General features: G+C 34.8%; 1 protein-coding gene and 2 long non-coding RNA genes across 4 annotated transcripts in view; 1 reads left to right on the forward strand and 2 right to left on the reverse strand.

The window, feature by feature from the left end:
- LOC127701212 (uncharacterized) overlaps nt 1-7,562 on the reverse strand; it is a 115,555-nt gene extending 107,993 nt beyond the window's left edge. The window contains exon 1 of the long non-coding RNA XR_007981876.1: nt 5,530-7,562. This is a non-coding gene — a long non-coding RNA (uncharacterized LOC127701212). The remainder of the gene's footprint in view (nt 1-5,529) is intronic.
- LOC127701140 (ranBP-type and C3HC4-type zinc finger-containing protein 1-like) overlaps nt 1-21,665 on the forward strand; it is a 494,271-nt gene that overhangs the window by 360,594 nt on the left and 112,012 nt on the right. For both annotated transcript variants that reach the window (XM_052204944.1, XM_052204945.1), the window contains one exon: nt 16,761-16,942. In XM_052204944.1, coding sequence (XP_052060904.1) covers nt 16,761-16,942 — 182 coding nt within the window. The remainder of the gene's footprint in view (nt 1-16,760; nt 16,943-21,665) is intronic.
- Nucleotides 1,594-4,349, reverse strand: LOC127701219 (uncharacterized). Its single transcript, XR_007981883.1, has 3 exons — nt 2,878-4,349; nt 2,142-2,511; nt 1,594-1,954 (listed from the first exon to the last, which is right to left on the reverse strand). It is a non-coding gene; the product is annotated as an uncharacterized LOC127701219 (long non-coding RNA).

Raw genomic sequence — 21,665 nt, forward strand, 5'->3', positions numbered from 1 at the left:
TTGGTCCAAAATAAACTTAAATTGGCCTACCCCCTCATCTTATTTTGTCAATTTCACAATTTTAGTTTTTAACCATAACTTCAGACTTTCTTAAACAATGTGCTAATGTCTCCTTTACAACACCTATATAGTCGTTGTCCGTCACAATCTCTTTACAATGGTCCAAAATTTTCTTTTAGTGCCCTACCCCCCTAGTCTCATTTTGTCAATTTCACAATTACAGTTTTTTAACCGTAACTTCAGATTTTCGAACATAAACCAATCTGGAGATTTTCCTAAACGATGCGCCAATGTCTTTTCTACAACACTTATATTGTCGTTGCCCGTCACAATCGCTTGAAATTGGTCCAAAATTAACTTAAATTGACCTGCTCCCCTAATCTCATTTTGTCAATTTCACAATTTAAATTTTAACCGTAACTTCAGATTTTCGAACATAAACCACTCTGGAGATTTTCCTAAACGATGCGCTAATGTCTCCTCTACAACACCTATATAGTCGTTTCCCGTCACTATCTCTCCAAATTGGTCCAAAATTTAATTTTAGTGCCCTACCCCCCTAATCTCATTTTGTCAATTTCACAATTTCAGTTTTTTAACCGTAACTTCAGATTTTCGAACATAAATCACTCTGGTGATTTCCTTAAACGATGCGCCAATGTCTCCTCTACAACACCTATATAGTCGTTATCCGTCACATTCTTTTTGAATTAGTAAAAATTATTTAAAACTGCCCTACCCCCTAATCTCATTTTGTCAATTTCACAATTTCAATTTTTTAACCGTAACTTCAGATTTTCAAACATAAACCACTCTGGAGATTTTCTTAAAAGATGCGCCAATGTCTCATCTACAACACCTATATAGTCGTTGTCCGTCACAATCTCTTTAAATTGGTCCAAAATTATTTAAAATTGCCCAACCCCTAACCTCATTTTGTCAATTTCACAATTTCAGTTTTTTAACCGTAACTTCAGATTTTCAAACATAAACCACTCTGGAGATTTTCCTGAACGATGCGCTAATGTCTCCTCTACAACACCTATATAGTCGTTGTCCGTCACAATCTCTTAAAATTGGTCCAAAATTTTCTTTTAGTGCCCTACCCCCCTAGTCTCATTTTGTCAATTTCACAATTACAGCTTTTTAACCGTAACTTCAGATTTTCGAACATAAACCAATCTAGATTCCAAAACGATGCGCCAATGTCTCCTCTACAACACCTATATTGTCGTTGCCCGTCACAATCTCTTGAAATTGGTCCAAAATTAACTTAGATTGACCTACCCCCCTAATCTCATTTTGTCAATTTCATAATTTCAATTTTAACCGTAACTTCAGATTTTCGAACATAAACCACTCTGGAGATTTTCCTAAACGATGCGCTAATGTCTCCTCTACAACACCTATATAGTCGTTGTCCGTCACAATCTCTTTAAATTGGTCCAAAATTATTTAAAATTGCCCAACCCTAACCTCATTTTGTCAATTTCACAATTTCAGTTTTTTAACCGTAACTTCAGATTTTCGAACATAAACCACTCTGGAGATTTTCCTAAACGATGCGCTAATGTCTCCTACAACACCTATAAAGTCATTGTCCGTCACAATCTTTTTAAAATGGTCCAAAATTTTCTTTTAGTGCCCTACCCCCTAGTCTCATTTTGTCAATTTCACAATTTCAGTTTTTTAACCGTAACTTCAGATTTTCGAACATAAATCACTCTGGAGATTTTGTTAAACGATGCGCCAATGTCTCCTCTACAACACCTATATAGTCGTTGTCCGTCACAATCTTTTTAAATTGGTATAAAATTATTTAAAATTGTCCTACCCCCTAATCTCATTTTGTCAATTTCACAATTTCAGTTTTTTAACCGTAGCTTCAGATTTTCGAAAATAAACCAATCTGCAGATTTTCTTAAACGATGCGCCAATGTCTCCTCTACAACACCTATGTAGTTGTTGACCGTCACGATCTCTTAAAATTCGTCCAAAATTAACTTGAATTGGCCTACCCCCCCTACTCTCATTTAGTCAACTTCACAATTTCAGTTTTTTAACCTGTAACTTCAGATTTTCGAACATGAACCACTCTGGAGATTTTCCTAAACGATTCGCTACTGTCTGTTCTACAACACCTATATAGTCGTTGCCCGTCACAATCTCTTTAAATTGGTCCAAAATTAACTTAAATTGGCCTACCCACCTAATCTTATTTTTTCAATTTCACAATTTCAGTTTTTTAACCGTAACTTCAGATTTTCGAACATAAACCACTCTGCAGATTTTCTTAAACGATGCGCTACTGTCTGCTTTACAACACCTATATATTCGTTGTCCGTCACAATCTCTTTAAAATGGTCCAAAATTTTCTTTTAGTGCCCTACCCCCCCTAGTCTCATTTTGTCAATTTCACAATTACAGTTTTTTATCATAACTTCAGATTTTCGAACATAAACCACTCTAGAGATTTTCTTAAACGATGCGCCAATGTCTCCTCTACAACACCTCATAGTCGTTGTCCGTCACAATCTCTTTTAATTGGTTCAAAATTATTCAAAATTGCCCTACCCCCTAATCTCATTTTGTCAATTTGACAATTTCAGTTTTTTACCCGTAACTTCAGATTTTCAAACATAAACCACTCTGGAGATTTTCTTAAACGATGCGCCAATGTCTCATCTAAAACACCTATATAGTCGTTGTCCGTCACAATCTCTTTAAATTGGTCCAAAATTATTTAAAATTGCCCAACCCCTAACCTCATTTTGTCAATTTCACAATTTCAGTTGTTTAACCGTGACTTCAGATTTTCGAAGATAAACCACTCTGGAGATTTTCCTAAACGATGCGCTAATGTCTCCTCTACAACACCTATATAGTCGTTGTCCGTCACAATCTCTTTAAAATGGTCCAAAATTTTCTTTAAGTGCCCTACCCCCCCTAGTCTCATTTTGTCAATTTCACAATTACAGTTTTTGTCGAGCCTGCGACTTTTGTCGCAGAAAGCTCGACATAGGGATAGTGATCCGGCGGCGTCGGCGTTAGCTAACTTCTTAAAAGCTTTATATTTTAGAAGGTAGAAGATCTGGATGCTTCATACTTTGTATATGGATGCCTCATGTTACGAAGTTTCCGTCAGTCACATGTCCAATGTCCTTGACCTCATTTTCATGGTTCAGTGACTACTTGGAAAAAAAGTTAAGATTTTTTGTAATGTTAAATTTTCTCTTATTATAAGTAATAGGATAACTATATTTGGTATGTGCGTACCTTGCAAGGTCCTCATGCCCGTCAGACAGTTTTCACTTGACCTCGACCTCATTTCATGGATCAGTGAACAAGGCTAAGCAATAGGTCTAGTATATTCGGTGTATGGAAGGACTGTAAGGTGTACATGTCCAACTGGCAGGTGTCATCTGACCTTGACCTCATTTTCATGGTTCAGTGGTTATAGTTAAGTTTTTATACGACCGCAAAAAAATTTTGTGGTCGTATATTGGTATGACGTTGGCGTCGTCGTCGTCGTCGTCGTCGTCGTCGTCGTCCGAAGACACATTGGTTTTCGCACTCTAACTTTAGTTTAAGTGAATGGATCTTTTTGAAATTTGACTATAAGGTTAAATACCACAAAAGGAAGGTTGGGATTGATTTTGGGGGTTATGGTACCAACAGTTAAGGAAAAAGGGGCCAAAAATAATCATTTTCTAGTTTCCAGACAATAACTGTGGAACGGTGTATGGATCTCTCTGAAATTATACTACAAGTTTCCATACCACAAAGGGATGGTTTGGATTTGCTTTGGGGCTTTATGGCTCAAACCGTTTAGGAATTAGGGGCAAAAAGGGGGGAAAAACAAGGTTGTCCTGGTTAATGGACAAATACTTTAGTACAAAACATAATTTAAAGCAGTGTAAGGGAGATAAATCAAATTCATCATTGAAATTATCTCCCTTACACTGCTTTTAAATTATGTATAAAGTAATGGTTAATGAACAATAAAGATAATTTAAAACAGTGTAAGGGAGGTAATCCAAATACAACGTTTTGGTTACTTCCCTTACACTGCTTTTAAATTATGTTTAAAGAAATGCATATTTATAAAGGAAGACCAGTAAAAATATCTGCAAATGTTGCATCTTTTTTTTTTACAAAAAAATCCATATGAAAGATTTGACACTATATTTTTAATTCTATTTTAAAATAGATTAAGTTAGCACTATGGTAAATTTAAATGGGTAATTATGGTTGCCAACTCCATTGGAAATTTGAATTGAGATTATGACCATATCTTGAGGGAAAGAATTTTTTTGGGGAAAAAGGGGGGGGGATAAAAAGAAATTGTGGGGGGGGGGGGGTCAATTTTTTCTCATTTCAGATTTCAGAAATTAAAAAGAATTATTCTTCAAATATTATTTTTTTTTTCAAATTTCAAATATTGAAAAATTTAAAGAAGTAATCTTTAATTGCTCAGTATGGCGCATTAGATTTGTAAAATCTTTGATCACATTTATTTATTTGTTATGCCGAATCTAACAGTGTATTTAGATTTTTAATTTTGGGTCCAGTTTTCAAATTGGTCTACATTAAGGTCCAAAGGGTCCAAAATTAAACTTTGTTTGATTTTAGCAAAAATTGAATATATGAGGTTCTTTGATATGCTGAATCTAAACATGTATTTAGATTTTTGATTTTTGGCCCAGTTTTCAAGTTGGTCCAAATTGGGGTCCAAAATTAAACTTTGTTTGATTTCAACAAAAATTGAATATATGGGGTTCTTTGATATGCTGAATCTAACCATGTATTTAGATTTTTTATTTGTGGACCCCGTTATCAAATTGGTTCATATTGAGGTCAAAAGGGTCCAAAATTAAACTTTGTTTGATTTCATCTAAAATTGAATTATTGGGGTTCTTTGATATTCCAAATCTAACCGTGTATTTAGATTTTTAATTTTGGGTCCTGTTTTTTAAATTGGTCTACATTAAGGTCCAAAGGGTCCAAAATTAAACTTAGTTTGATTTTAGCAAAAATTGAATTCTTGGGGTTCTTTGATATGCTGAATCTAAACATGTGTTTAGATTTTTTATTATGGGCCCAGTTTTCAAGTTGGTCCAAATTGGGGTCCAAAATTAAACTTTGTTTGATTTTAACAAAAATTGAATATATGGGGTTCTTTGATATGCTGAATCTAACCATGTATTTTGATTTTGGACATTGGACCATAATAGGTAAATTAAAAAAATTCAAGTTCTTAGACCACATTCTTTCTGTGTCAGAAACCTATGCTGTGTCAAATATTTAATAACAATCCAAATTCAGAGCTGTATCAAGCTTGAATGTTGTGTCCATACTTGCCCCAACTGTTCAGGGTTCGACCTCTGCAGTCGTATCAAGCTGCGCCCCAGCGAAGCATTTTATTGTGTTTTGGTATGTTTTTCTTATACTGTATGCAATAGGTCTACTATATTTGGTGTATGGAATGATTGTAAGGTGTACATGTCCAACTGGCAGGTGTCATCTGACCTTGACCTCAGTTTCATGGTTCAGTGGTTATAGTTAAGTTTTTGTGTTTTGGTCTGTTTTTCTTATACTGTATGCAATAGGTCTACTTTATTTGGTGTATGGAATGATTGTAAGGTGTACATGTCTAGCTGGCAGGTGTCATCTGACCTTGACCTCATTTTCATGGTTCAGTGGTCAAAGTTAAGTTTTTGAGTTTTGGTCTTTTTTTCTAATACCATATATGCAATAGTTCAACTATATTTGGTGTATGGAAATATTTTATGATCTATATGTCAGTCACGCAGGTTTTATTTGACCTTGACCTCATTTTCAAGGTTCATTGCTCAGTGTTAAGTTTTTGTGTTTTGGTCTGTTTTTCTTAAACTATTCGCAATAGGTCAACTATATTTGTTGTATGGAAGATTTGTTAGCTGTACATGCCTGCCTTGCATGGTTTATCTGACCTTGACCTCATTTTCATGGTTCATTGGTCAATGTTTAGTTTACTTGGTTAATGTTAAGTTTATGTGGCAGTTGTAATAAAGCTTTATATTTAGGACTATCAACATAATATCAATGATTAGTAAAGAAGGCGAGACATTTCAGTGTGTGCACTCTTGTTTAACCGTAACTTCAGATTTTCGAACATAAACCAATCTGGAGATTTTCCTAAACGATGCGCCAATGTCTCCTCTACAACACCTATATTGTCGTTGCTCTTCACAATCTCTTGAAATTGGTCTAAAATTAACTTAAATTGACCTACCCCCCTAATCTCATTTTGTCAATTTCACAATTTCAATTTTAACCGTAACTTCAGATTTTCGAACATAAACCACTCTGGAAATTTTCCTAAACGATGCGCTAATATATCTTCTACAACACCTATATAGTCGTTGCCCGTCACAATCTCTTCAAAATTTACTTTTAGTGCCCTACCCCCCTAGTCTCAATTTGTCAATTTCACAATTTCAGTTTTTTAACCGTAACTTCAGATTTTCGAACATAAATCACTCTGGAGATTTTCTGAAACGATGCGCCAATGTCTCCTCTACAACACCTATATAGTCGTTGTCCGTCACAATCCCTTTAAATTGGTCCAAAATTATTTAAAATTGCTCTACCCCCTAATCTCATTTTGTCAATTTCACAATTTCAGTTTTTTAACCGTATTTTCAGATTTTCGAAAATAAACCAATCTGCAGATTTTCTTAAACGATGCGCCAATGTCTCCTCTACAACACCTATATAGTCGTTGTCCGTCACCATCTCTTTAAAAGGATCCAAAATTTACTTTTAGTGTCCTACCCCCTAATCTCATTTAGTCAACTTCACAATTTCAGTTTTTTAACCGTAACTTCAGATTTTCGAACATGAACCACTCTGGAGATTTTCCTAAACGATGCGCTACTGTCTGCTCTACAACACATATATAGTCGTTGCCCGTCACAATCTCTTTAAATTGGTCCAAAATTTTCTTTTAGTGCCCTACCCCCCTAGTCTCATTTTGTCAATTTCACAATTTCAGTTTTTAACTGTAACTTCAGATTTTCGAACATAAACCACTCTAGAGATTTTCCTTAACGATGCGCCAATGTCTCCTCTACAACACCTACATAGTCGTTGTCCGTTACAATCTCTTCAAATTGGACCAAAATTAACTTAAATTGGCCTACCCCCCTAACCTTATTTTGTCAATTTCACAATTTCAGTTTTTTAACCGTAACTTCAGATTTTCGAACATAAACCACTCTGCAGATTTTCCTAAACGATGCGCTACTGTCTGCTCTACAACACATATTTAGTCGTCGGTGTCCGTCACAATCTCTTTAAAATGGTCCAAAATTTTCTTTTAGTGCCCTACCCCCTAGTCTCATTTTGTCAATTTCACAATTACAGTTTTTTTACCATAACTTCAGATTTTCGAACATAAACCACTCTAGAGATTTTCTTAAACGATGCACCAATGTCTCCTATACACCACCTCATAGTCGTTGTCCATCACAATCTCTTTAAATTGGTCCAAAATTATTCCAAATTGCCCTACCCCCTAATCTCATTTTGTCAATTTCACAATTTCAGTTTTTTAACCATAACTTCAGATTTTCGAACATAAACCACTCTGGAGATTTTGTTAAACGATGCACTAATGTCTCGTCTACAACACCTTTATAGTCGTTGTCCGTCACAATCTCTTTAAAATGGTATAACATTTACTATTAGTGTCCTACTCCCTACTCTCATTTAGTCAATTTCACAATTTCAATTTTTTAACCGTAACTTCAGATTTTCGATCATAAACCACTCTGGAGATTTTCCTAAACGATGTGCCAATGTCTTCCCTACAATATATATAGTCGTTGCCCGTCACAATCTCTTTAAATTGGTCCAAAATTTTCTTTTAGTGCCCTACCCCCCTAATCTCATTTTGTCAATTTCACAATTTCAGTTTTTTAACCGTAACTTCAGATTTTCGAACATAAACCACTCTGGAGATTTTCTTAAACGATGCGCCAATGTCTCCTCTACAACACCTATATAGTTGTTGTCCGTCACAATCTCTTAAAAATGGTCCAAAATTTTCTGTTAGTGCCCTACCCCCCTAATCTCGTTTTGTCAATTTCAGTTTTTTTTACCGTAACTTCAGATTTTCGAACATAAACCACTCTGGAGATTTTCCTAAACGATGCGGTAATGTCTCCTCTAAAACACCTATAGAGTCGTTACATGTAACAATCTATTCAAATTGGTCAAAAATTAACTTAAAATGTCCTATACCCTAATTTCATTTTGTTTATTTCAGTTTTTTCTACCACAATTTTAGATTTTTCGAACATAATCCACTCTGGAGATTTTCCTAAACGATGCGGCATTATCTCTTCTTAAACACCTATATAGTCGTAACCTGTCACAATCTCTATTAATCGGACCAAACAACGTAAAGTGCAACCCCATTCCCTAAAAATGCATTGTGTCAATGTGTTACCTTATGGTCATTGTAATCCAGCTGTCTATTGAATGCCTTATGTGGATTTATTTAGTTAGGAAAGAAAAGCTTTGTATTCTTTATATATGAAGTATGGTTTCCCTTTTGTTTTAAGTTAGTTTTTTCGTTTTTGTTTAAGATTGTATGTATTCTCATAATTGTTCGCTAGCTCGAAAAAACGTGATTGCCTTATGTGATATTGTGGTTTTTAGTTATACCTCCTAATTGTTCGCTTGCTTGAGTCATGTCATAAAATCTACTAGAATATTACGAATTGGAGTTAAACCCTTTCATGATTATTTTTGATGAACTGTTAGCGTTTTTTTTTTTTTTTTTTTTGGGGGGGGGGGGGGGGGGGTATTCTTAAAACAATAATGGATAAAAAAAACTGAGAACAAAACCGATAAACATTCAAAAGCTACAAATCATTTATTTGATCCTTAATTTAATGATGATTGCTGTATGGAGGGCCAATTGATTTGAGGGAAGGCTTGGATTCTTTTGTAAATATGATTTTAATCTTTATTAAATACATAAATAGCAATATCTCATCAGAGAAGCGATTCGGGCTCCATGGAATCTAGTTTTATTAACATTTGATGTTCGACTTTGGTTGTAAACTAATTGCAACTCAGATGATCCTTTGAAAGTTAGATTTTTAATGAGTTGGCATTGCAGTTTCAATTTTTTATCCATTTTGCATTCTGCTTTTGGAAAATATGTGTGTATTGCTGACGGAGACGGTGTAACCATAGATACTAGGCAATTTACAGACTACACGGATCAGCTAGGCTTTCGATCAGAAATAGTTTATGGGCGTCCTATGTCTGTAAAAATGGTGAAAACCCTGTTATAGTCACAATTTATCTTAAATCACAGGCAGGATGTGAATGAAACTTTTTAAGAGAAGCTTCAGAACGCATTGTCTTTGCGGACCTCGTATTTTATTTTATATTTTCGGTTTTAATTTGTTAGTTTATTCCAACTTTGTATCAAAAATTCATTTTGAACGAATGGTTGGATTTCAAGTTAAACTTCATAGAACTGTTATTTCTATAAGCATTATGCATCTTATCTTTTTCACGCCCAGACGTAGATTGCCTTAGCTAAATTTGACACAACTTTTCGGAATTTTCGTTTTTTATCCTCTTGAACTTCGTATTTGATTTGGTCTTCCAACTGATTTGATTCGAGCGACCAAGTTCCTTAAGATCCTTGAAAATATCGCCATCAATATAAGTAAATTAACCACTCATCGTCTAATCAAATGACTTGAATTTACCTTCACAAAGTTTCAATGTTTCTCTATATACTAATTAGCTGCATGGATGGGTCCTACTAAAAAGCGCCCGGGTGAAGAAAAAGCGCCCGGGGAAGAAAAAAAAGCGCCCGGGGAAAAGAAAAGGCGCCCGGGGAAAATATATAGATATTGTATTGGCATGAGACAACTTTGTGTCGATGAAATAAGTTATGCACATTGATTTTTTTTTTATTTTAGACAAGTATTATTACATATTCAGATAATAGACATTTGTAATAAAGCACAAAAACAAGTATGAATGTTTCAATTTTAACAATAATATATGAATACTATTTCGAAAGATAGATAATAATGGATCACAGTTTATGCTGAAGATTTATAAAATGTTAGACATCAAAAGATATGTTTTTCAAAAACGATATCAAAATGAAAAATGCAAAAACAACTTGAATTTCACAGATAAATATTAATTTTATAAAATTAAAAGAGTTACACATTATTTAAGAACGATAAAAGTGACACGCAAATGTATATCAACATCAGCAAATAAAACAATTATACTATGCATGTTAAAAGCAGGTGTTTGGTATAAAACAAATAACATTGAATCACCGATAAGCATTACAAATCGCATGCCGCGATTCAAACAGTTCTGGTTTTATAAAAAAAATTATAATAAATCAGCAAATAAAGCAGTACTATACATGTACCGTAGTTAAAACAAGGGGGTAAAAAGCAGGAGTTTGGTTTAAATTTAAAACTAAGCATTAAAACACTGATTAGCATAGCCATTAAAACAGTTTTAGTTTTATAAAAAGATATAATAAATCTATATCAGCATCTGCATATAAAACATTTACTATTGTTAAAAAAGCACTAAAAGTAAAAAGTAAATATCAAAACACTGATAAGCATAGCCATTAAAACAGTTTCAGTTTTATAAAAAGATATAATAAATGTATATCAGCAATGATTTTTTTTTTTTATTCAGGAAAACATTAATTGTTATAAAATATTATTATTTTATTCTCCCGGGCGCTTTTTCTTTTCCCCGGGGGCTTTTTCTTTTCCCGGGCGCTTTTTAGTAGGACCGGCATGGATGACAATAACAATAAGATTACATTGTACTGTGATCAAGGCATTAAGAACTATAATTTTTAACCGGATTTTCGAAGGAAATATCGGTTATTAAAATGGTGATGTACGGCGGGCGGCTTGGCGGATCTACGGGCGGCTGCTAAACAGTGTCAGCACAATAACATGAAAACGCTTTAACAAATTTTTTTCAAATTTAAATATGTTGTTTCCTGGGACTTAATGAAGGTCTAGTTAAATTTTCAAGATATTAGTATATCTCCTTTGTGAGTTATCGCCATTTTTAATATCCAAAAGTGGAATTTTAAAATATTTTACTCTTGTTATCTTTTTTATGACTAAGCATAATGTCTTATCTCACAATAAAAATTGGAGTGACAGATTTATTTGAAAATTATCTATTTCCTAAGTTCTAATGATTATAAGCTATATTATTAGACATTTTGAAGTTAATTACATTATTAATTATTAATTAGATCTGGGTTATATCTTAGCATATAATATCATTGGAGTGACAGATTTATTTGAAAATTTTCTGTTTCCTGATAAGATCTGTAGGACTGTATATATAAAGTTTGAAATTTACAACTAGGACTGTATAAATGAAATTTGAAATTTACTGTTCATTATTAGACATTTTGTAGATAATAAAGTCTCCCTAAACCATATATATTCTTACCACCACCCCCTTTCAATTTGAGAATGTGCTTTTATCTTGTAAACGGTTGAGATCCCAACCCTGAAACCATATATATTCTTGTATGTGACAACAAAACAAATCAAATGAAATAAAAGGCGAGTCCCCTGGAGTCACCCCCACCCCCTCCTGTTTGAGAACTTGTAAACGGTCGAGATCCCCACCCCTAAACCATATATATTCTTGTACGGGACAATAACACAAATCAAATGAAATATAGGGGGAGTCCATGGGGGTCACCCCCACCCCCCTTCTTTTTGAAAACTTGTAAACGGTCAAGATCCCCACCCCGAAATCATATATATTGTTGTATGGGACAATAAAACAAATCTAATGAAATAAAAGACGATTCCCCTGGGGTCACCCCACCCCATCCTGTTTAAGAACTTGTAAACCGTCGAGATCCCAACCCCTAAACCATATATATTCTTGAATGGGACAATAAAACAAATCAAATGAAATTGAGGGGGAGTCCCCTGGGGTCACACCCACCCCCTTTTTTTTTTGAAAACTTGTAAACGGTCAAAATCTCCACCCCGAAACCATATATATTCTTGTATGGGACAATCAAACAAATCAAATGAAATACAAGGCGAGTCCCCTGGGGTCACCCCCACCCCTCCTGTTTAAGAACTTGTAAACGGCCGAGATCCCTACCCCTAAACCATATATATTCTTGTATGGGACAATAACACAAATCAAATGAAATATAGGGGAAGTCCATGGGGTCACCCCCACTCCCTTTCTTTATGAAAACTTGTAAACGGTCAAGATCCACACCCTGAAACTATATATATTCTTGTATGGGACAATAAAACAAATCAAATAAAAAATAAAAGGCGAGTCCCCTGGGGTCACCCCCACCCGCTCCTGTTTGAGAACTTGTAAACGGTCGAGATCCCCACCCCTAAACCATATATATTCTTGTATGCAATAAAACAAATCAAATGAAATATAGGGGAAGTCCATGGGGGGTCACCCCACCCCCTTCTTTTTGATAACTTGTAAACTGTCTAGATCCCCACCCCTAAACCATATATTCTTGAATGGGACAATAAAACAAATCAAATGAAATTAAGAGGAAATCCCCTGGGGTAACCCCCACCCCCTTCTTTTTGAAAACTTGTAAACGGTCAAGATCCCCATGCGGAAACCATATATATTCTTGTATGGGAAAATAAAACAAATCAAATGAAATATAAGGCGAGTCCCCTGGGGTCACCCCCACCGCCTCCTGTTTAAGAACTTGTAAATGGTCAAGATCCCTACCCCTTAACCATATATATTCTTGTACAGGACAAAAAAACAAATCATATGAAATAAAGGGAGAGTCCCCTGGGGATCACCCCCTCCCCCTTTGAGAACTTGTAAACGGTCGAGATCTCCACCCCTAAACCATATAAATTCCTGTTCGTAATTTCAAGAAGATTTGAAAGACATACAGGGTCAATCCATAGGCGTCACTAATGCATATCATAAACCAATTTGTACTGGACATTGCCCAATTTTCTTCTTTTCTTTGGTAAATTGTTTGTAGAATTTTGTGGCAAGTTTGTTTGTTATTCTGTAAAAACTAATTTTCTGAATGCTATATATATATTTTTTTTGATGAAGTAAACTCCTTTAAAAACTAAGCTTATATTGTGTATTAATAAACATATATTTAGATTTCTGATTTTGGGCCCAGTGTTCAAGTTAGTCCAAATTGAGGTCCAAAATTAAACTGTATTTGATTTCAACATAAATTGAATATATATAGGGTTTTTTGAAATGCTTAATCTAAACCTGTATTTCTTTTCATTATTAATAAGATAATACCACATTGAGGTCCAAAGGGTCCTAAATTACACTTTTGATTAATTTCATCAAAAATTGAATTCTTTGGTTCTTTGATATGCTAATTCTAGCAATGTTTGAGTGTTAAATCATATCTAATTTTAGAGAACTTAGTCATCACTGGTTGTTGTTATTATATTATTGATTATAATTTGAAAAATTGCATCATATCTTATTTTAGAGAACTATTTATCCAGTTTGAGTTATTTCCCTTCGCACAGAAAATATTATGGATAAAATTAACCTGTGTTTCATTTCAACATAAATTAAATATATATAGGGTTCTTTCAAATGCTGAATCTAAACCTGTATTTAAATATTAGATTTTTGGGCCCAGTTTTCAAGTTGGTCCAAATCAGGGTCCAAAATTAAACTTTGTTTGATTCAACAAAAAAATTATTTATGGGGTTCTTTAAAATGCTGAATCTAACCATGTATTGAGAGATTTTGGATTGTGGGCTCCTTTATCAAATTGGTCCACATTGAGGTCCAAAGGGTCTTAAATTAAACTTTTGTCTGATTTCATCAAAAATTGAATTCTTGGGGTTCTTTGATATGCTGATTCTAATATGTACTTAGATTTTTGATATTGGACCATAATAGGTATTTAAATGTCCAATTTCGAGTATTTCAGTTCTTAAACCACATTCATTTTGTGTCACAAACCTATGCTGTGTCAAATATTCAATCACAATCCAAATTCAGAGCTGTTTTAAGCTTAAATGTAGTGTCCATACTTGCTCAACTGTTTAGGGTTCGACCTCTGCAGGAAAATCCGGTTTGCTGTCACTCTGACAGCCTCTTGTTATAAATATGAGGGAGCAGTCAAAAACCAAATACTAGACCCCACCAAAAAATGGGAGTACTTCACTAGTGTCACCTGTCATGTTGCTCATGAAAAGTAAAATTGGATAAGGTCATAAAGGAAGATGGGATTGTTGTGACAACAAATAAAATATCTGGGTCATCTGTCATAATTATGGTCTGGTGACTTAGATGCTTTTCAGTAGGTTGATATATATTTCCCTCTGACAAACATCACATATTTCAAAATTTGGCATTGAAAGGTAGTATAGGGGTCCTCCGCCATCTAGGATAATAAGATAGCAGAAAATAGTCGGTCCAGATTTCTAATGACATGCCTGTTAAACCTTCAAATCTCAACCAAATGGTTAAGTGAGAAAAAACTTTACCTGGCCTTCCTGTTTAGCTTTCTGTTATATAGATACAATGGATAAGCGTGGATTCTTGAAAAAGAAACCATGAGCCCGGAGGGCGAATGGTTTGTTTTTCATGAATCTACGCTTATCCATTGTATCTATAACTTAAACTATTGTGTTAATTTCTTTCAAAATTAAAGCCTTTTCTTAATTAGAAGGTATTGTAAGTGAGTTTAAATAACCATGTTATCGTGTCCAACGATGCATTGATAAATCTCAGATCACAATTAATTGGTTAACAAAATACAAATATAACACTTCTCCCTTTAAAGATCTTTATATTACCAGGCATATGAATATTATCTGTTTATACAAAATAAGACATATTCGAAATTATTTCTAATAAAATTGAAAATGGAAATGGGGAACGTGTCAAAGAGACAACAACCCGACCAAAAAGCATATATAAAGTATATATAATAAGTATGTTATCGAAACTTTTCTAACACTCTAGGCACATCACGATTTTCTCGCATAGGAATTTGCGAACAAACCTTTGTAAAATTATGTAGTAAAACAGATGAAATCATACTATATTTATAAAACAAAAATTGACAAATAGAATGTAATCATTTTTGTTTCAAACATGTGAAATAGCCGATAATAATATATAAAAAAAACGGTAAAACTCGCTATTATTACAAAAATATCCGCTATAACTTGCAAAATTAGAAAAAAACAAGGATAGCTTAAGAATTGGAACAACAGAGAGAATACAGGGATTCGAACCTAAACCGACAAATCCCGATCTTTAACGCATTGATTTTAACCATGCTAACCTCGCGGCTACCAACTCATACTATACGACTGCCTATTGTGTCTATATAAAGGTACAAGCCCTGTGTGTCCTATGAACCGATGTATATCAGATGTTCATTTAAATATATAAAATAAACATCTATAGTGTAACCCATTGGTAGCCGAGAGGTTTCGTCGGTGTGTTGATGTCAGTCACACATAACAGATTTCAAGGAAGGGTTCGATTCCCAGTGAAGGCATATAAAAATTACAAAAATTAAAGGTAAGTTTTTAAATTAATTCCATTAGTGAACAGAAATCAGTAAATTAGCCAATTCAAACTTAATGAAATTAGGCACACAAAGGAAACAATTGAATATAATTTGGTGAGTCAATTTCAGCGGCAGATTTAGGAAGCGTTGATTCTAGAAAAAGAATCCACGGTAAATGAATAGGCTGACGTCACCACAATGGTTTAAGGTATAAGATATAAAAAATATAAATGGGATAGGTCGACTTTTCATCAATTTATTGTCAGTCTTGGAATTTTTTTGTTAAATAGGAGAATGTCATGCTATAAAAACTAAATCAAAGCTTGTCTTGTCTATTACTTAGACCAATGTAATATAAAATGACAAAATGACATCGGGATGATTTTTCTCCCACAGGTAAGTGTGGCCAGCACAGTAAGTTAGCTTTGATATTTAACTTTAAGGGGGTGGGGGGGGGGGGGGGTTATGGTTTTTTGTCTGAGTCAGAATTCTTTTTTAGTTTTTCAATGCTATCAATCAAATTATTTTTTTCAAAATTTAACACTATAAGTTATGGGGAAAATCTGCTTGACCACAACATTTTTTTTCATCAAAATGGGGATCAGAATATTTTTTTAGGAAAAAACCATAACCCCCCCTCTTGAAGTTAAATGGTCGTTCCCTTATTGAATAATGCGCCCATGGCGCAGCTGTTTAATATAGTTTGTTCTTATGTTGAACTGTTACTTCACTATCCCAGGTTAGGGGAGGGTTGGCGCGCCTTCAAACTAGTTTTACCCCGCCACATTCTGTAATGTGCCTGTCCCAAGTCAGGAGCCTGTAATTCAGTGGTTGTCGTTTGTTGCTGTATATCATATTTGTTTTTCGTTCATTATTTTGTACATAAATCAGGCCGTTAGTTTTCTCGTTTGAATTGTTTTACATTTGTCATTTCGGGGCCTTTTATAGCTGACTATGCGGTATGGCTTTTACTCACTGTTGAAGGCCGTACGGTGACCTATAGTTGTTAATTTCTGGTCATTTGGTCTCTGGTGGAGAGTTGTCTCATTGGCAATCATACCGCATCATCTTATTTTTATATTATGGTATAGCTTTGATTAAAACTAGTATTTGTAAATTATATTTCTCTGATTTTTTTGGTCTGAAGTTAGAACTAAATAGAACCAGAAAAGAAGAAGAAGAAAGTCAACACAATTTCCAGCAACTTTTGAGAACTGACCATCAAAATTTGGTTGCCAATACTGACAATTTTGAATGTCCAATATGCTTTGACAGAATTACATCTGGAGGTGGTGTTATCCTTAGAGAATGTTTGCATAGTTTCTGTAGGTAAGATCAGAAATCAATATTATGTAGGACATGTGTAAACATAGCAAATACTTTTTGAAAAGAAATCAATTGTCTTAAACTTTAAATGATCAGAGGAAGCTTGGATAAAACTGACATTGTATTGCTGATTTTGTATTTTTACGTTTATAAATTACTTTAAAACGTGTGCCCAAAGACAGAATATGATGAGATCAATAGACTATATTCAAATAACCTACTTCTGACTTGCGGAGTATATAATTGTTCGACATGTTACATACTCTGTGGTAGGACATTCTGATACTCGGTCAAACAAGAATTAAAATCAAGCTGACAATCGGTGCAATTTGGGGGAACAATTTTATCGTGTATAGAAAACATAAAACAGTTAACACCCCATCCCATTTGCACATATGGAAAGCTTGATTTTAGTTGCTCTTATTTGACTGAGTACCAGAATGTCCCATCAAATACCCATACCGTAAAGTCAGTTTTAATCAGTTTATATTCAAAGGATAAACAAGTGTACCTGGATCGTATTTAAAGGTACCGGTTTTATAAACAACATTAACGTAAAAATTTGGGTGTGATATCACTGATAGGAGTTTTCGCCATTGAAAGATATTTTTTTTTTCCATTTTTGCAGTTTTTGCACAAAATAATAGAAAGAAAGGAACAGTAAATAAAATGTTCAGCACAATAAAATTTACAACTCAGTCATCATGGCCCAAATTGTCAACCGACTCCTTCAATTAAAAAGCAATTTTCAATGTTCAGTTTTCTGCTTAAGTTAGTTTGACAGGATCTACTTGTGATAGATCAATGATATTTTCTATAAAGTTGCATTACTATCAGATCATATCAACGACTATTGTGAGGTCCTGCCCCCTAGGTCATGGTCCAGCGACTCAATTAATTCTCAATTTTCAATTTTAAGTTTTCTGCTTAAGTTAGTTTGATAGGAACTACTTACGATAGACAACTATATTTTCTATAAAGTTACATTACAGTCAGTATATCTCAGTTTGTCGACCATTTCGAGGCCCTGTCCACTAGTTCATGGTCCAGCGACTTTGAATTAATTAGCAATGTTGCTGTCCATCAAATTGTCTTTTTCTGATTTTTTTTTGCCGACATGCGAGACATATCTCTTTATCAACAGTTTATTATAATAACTGATTGCAATAAATGGGGGGAAATGGCATATGTTTTACCAGGTGAGCGATTCAGGCTCTTGGAAGCCTATTGTTTAATTTACACAAATACAATAGGATATAATGAATGGAAAATGTTCTACATTACATTACAAATAAAATAAAATACAGAGTAGTACATGTACCAAGAGGTCACCCACGACCCCCCACCATTTGAAATTGTTCCAATGTCTTTAAAATGGTTGAGATTCCCATCTCTAAAACACATATTTTTTTGTTTCTCATAATGTCATGCAAATACGGATAGTGTGCTATTAAAATTTGTTGTTACAAAATTTTGGAAATTATCTTAAATTAAGTACTAGTAATATATCTCCCTCATGCAAAGCTCTGATTCCTTTCCTGGCTTTTGCTATTCTTGTTTTCCTTTTTGGCTTATAATATCTTCTTCTTTTTTTTAATAAGTTTTGGTTTTTCAAATATTTTAGTTTCAAGCATCACTGAAGAGACATTAATTGTCGAAATGCGCATCTGGTGCAGAAAAATTGGTACAGTTAATGTTACTAATTTACATATAAAGAGTGAGGGGTCATTTTGATCTTAACATCATCGGGAAAGTGTGAACTATTAATTATATGGTCAAGTTCAGTTGTTCCGTCAATTTTCAGATGTATGTACTGCGGTAAATACAGAACTGGTCAGACATTTCGCTTGCAGTCAATTCATTATTTTTCAGACAATTCAGTATGTTTTTGATGTGTACAAGAAAATAAAAATTATCACAATCGCACGAAGCTTTATTCACTATACCCCTTTCAAAGGGATAGTGAATAAAGCTTCGCGCGATTGTGATAAGTTTCCAAACTTCACTCTCTGTACAACTTATGTTTGTAAACCACTGCCTCAAACCCCCATTCAAACCAATACAAACTTGTAGCCATCTTCGCTAGCCAAGGGTTACGATCCAGTCCCCTCCTCTCCACCCTTGGCGGATTAAGATAGAATTTCGGATCCACGAGGTAATGATTTCCATTGGTTGCAGTTGTAACTGGCTGCATCCAATTTAAAAGCGCCTTTAAGATGATCACGTGTAAATGTGGAAAATGTAAATAAACAATTGCCACGTGCAGATTGTGCAACAAGTCTTTACCCTCAAAACATAGGACGATATGTAGTGACAATTTTAAAGTTCTAAACTAATTAAAGTTCGTGGGTATGTTTCTAGAGCATGTCAACGTATATTTTCAGTTCCTGCTTCACGAAATTTGTAAACACTACATACAACCATTTTTATACGACCGCAAAAAAATTTTTGTGGTCGTATATTGGTATGACGTTGGCGTCGTCGTCGTCCGGCGTCGTCGTCGTCGTCGTCCGAAGACACATTAGTTTTCGCACTCTAACTTTAGTTTAAGTGAATGGATCTCAATGAAATTTTACCATAAGGTTCAATACCACAAAAGGAAGGTGGGGATTGATTTTGGGGGTTATGGTACCCACAGTTAAGGAATTAGGGGCCAAAAAGGGGCAAAAAATAAGCATTTTTGTAACTTCCAGACATAACTTGTGTGTAAGTGATATTGTACCACAAGGTTCCATATCACAAAGGGAATGCTGGGATTGATTTTGGGGGTAATTGCCTCCAAATTTTAGGAATTAGGGGCCAAAAAGGGGCAAAAAACAAGCATTTTTCTAGTTTCATGACAATAACTTGTGTGTTAGTGTATGGATCTCTCTGACATTGTATCACAAGGTTCCATATCACAAAGGGAATGCTGGGATTGATTTTGGGGGTAATTGCCTCCAAATTTTAGGAATTAGGGGCCAAAAAGGGGCAAAAAACAAGCATTTTTCTAGTTTCATGACAATAACTTGTGTGTAAGTGTATGGATCTTTATCAAATTGTACTACAAGGTTCCATATCACAAAGGGAAAGCTGGAATGGAGTTTGGGGGTAATTGCCCAAAGCGTTTAGGAATAAGGGGCCAAAAATAAGCATTTTTCTAGTTTCCAGACAATAACTTGTGTTCAAATGTATGGATCTCTCTGAAATTGTACTACAAGGTACCATATTACAAAGGGAAGGCTGGGATTGATTTTGGTGGTAATTCCCTAAAAATTTTAGTATTTAGGGGCCATAAAAGGGCAAAAAATCAAGCATTTTTCTAGTTATAGGACAATAACTTGTGTGTAAGTGTATGGATCTTTATGAAATTGTACTGCAAGGTTCCATATCACAAAGGGAAAGCTGGGTTTGAGTTTTGGGGTAATTGCCCTAAACATTTAGGAATTTGGGGCCAAAAAGGGGCCAAAAAACAAGCATTTTTCTAGTTTCCAGACAATAACTTGTGTTCAAGTGTATGGATCTCTCTGAAATTGTACTGCAAGGTACCATACCACAAAGGGAAAGCTGGGATTGAGTTTGGGGGTGATGAATCATAAGGGGGTTCACAAATGTTGGCTTTATCTGCCAAAGGTGGAGAGGAGGGGACTGGATCGTAACCCTTGGCTAGCGAAGATGACTCGTATATTGCCAGGCACAGAGTTTTCATACCTGTTCGTTTGGAAATGATGCAAAGGAGAAAAGCAAATAATTTCTTAAACTTTCCTTTGTCAACAAAGGTCCGGATGCCATCAACTTTAACAATGTCCTTCAACATAAATCAGTTTACTCGAAAATAGCTCCCTACTTTAAAGATCAATATGTACCAATCATCTCTTATATACCTATACCAAACTAATTACGACTAAACTTTTCAATTATAAACCGGATTGCAGGATCTCAATATTGACCACTTCACGTCTAAATCTCCTGCAGGGGCAGATTCAGGCGGGGGCGAGGCGGGCGTGCGCCCTCCTAAAATTTGTAAAGCATCGGTTGTCCTCAGCTTAATAAAGAATATTTCGAAAATTTTACCTCCAAAAAATTTTCACCACGCTCCGCTCGGCGAAAATTTATGTTTGCGCCCCACCTAACCTAAAATCCTGGATCCGCCCTTGTCCTGGTTCCACATGTGCTAGTTCCCCCATTCTTATATAATCCGGCTGGCCACGTAATTACTGGTGACCTGAATTAATGTCATTGACACTTCTTTGCGAAAGGTGTTACCTAAAGACCCGAAATACCGTGAGCCTAAATCCATCAATTGGAAACCCAACTTCAAAATACTGATTGATTCAGTCGAGGATTTTGCCAGGCAATGGACTAAATGCAAAAAAGAAAACGTTGATACTCTCTCCGAATGGGTAAAGGCTGTGAGGTCATTAATACAAATTAGAATTAAAAAAACTGAATGGGTCTATGAATACACATGTACATCGATCTTTAAAGACCCGAATATTGCTAAGCACCTGTCCTACCTCTATAATAAATATTCCGGTATGTTTTTGTCCTCGCAGATAAATCCCCAATTTGTGTGTAAATTACAATACATAAACTGCCCGTTTCGTTTTTAGGATACTCGACCGAAGAATAGGGTAACACCAGCAATTGATTCACTGAAAGGACAAGGTACGATAAGGGGCGTTTTTGGTCCGCTTTCCAAATAAGTTTATATTAATATCATTGATGGTCTTAGTATAGAAACTTG

This window comes from Mytilus californianus, unplaced genomic scaffold (genome assembly GCF_021869535.1).
Source record: "Mytilus californianus isolate M0D057914Y unplaced genomic scaffold, xbMytCali1.0.p SCAF_5, whole genome shotgun sequence".
Lineage (NCBI taxonomy): Eukaryota > Metazoa > Mollusca > Bivalvia > Mytilida > Mytilidae > Mytilus > Mytilus californianus.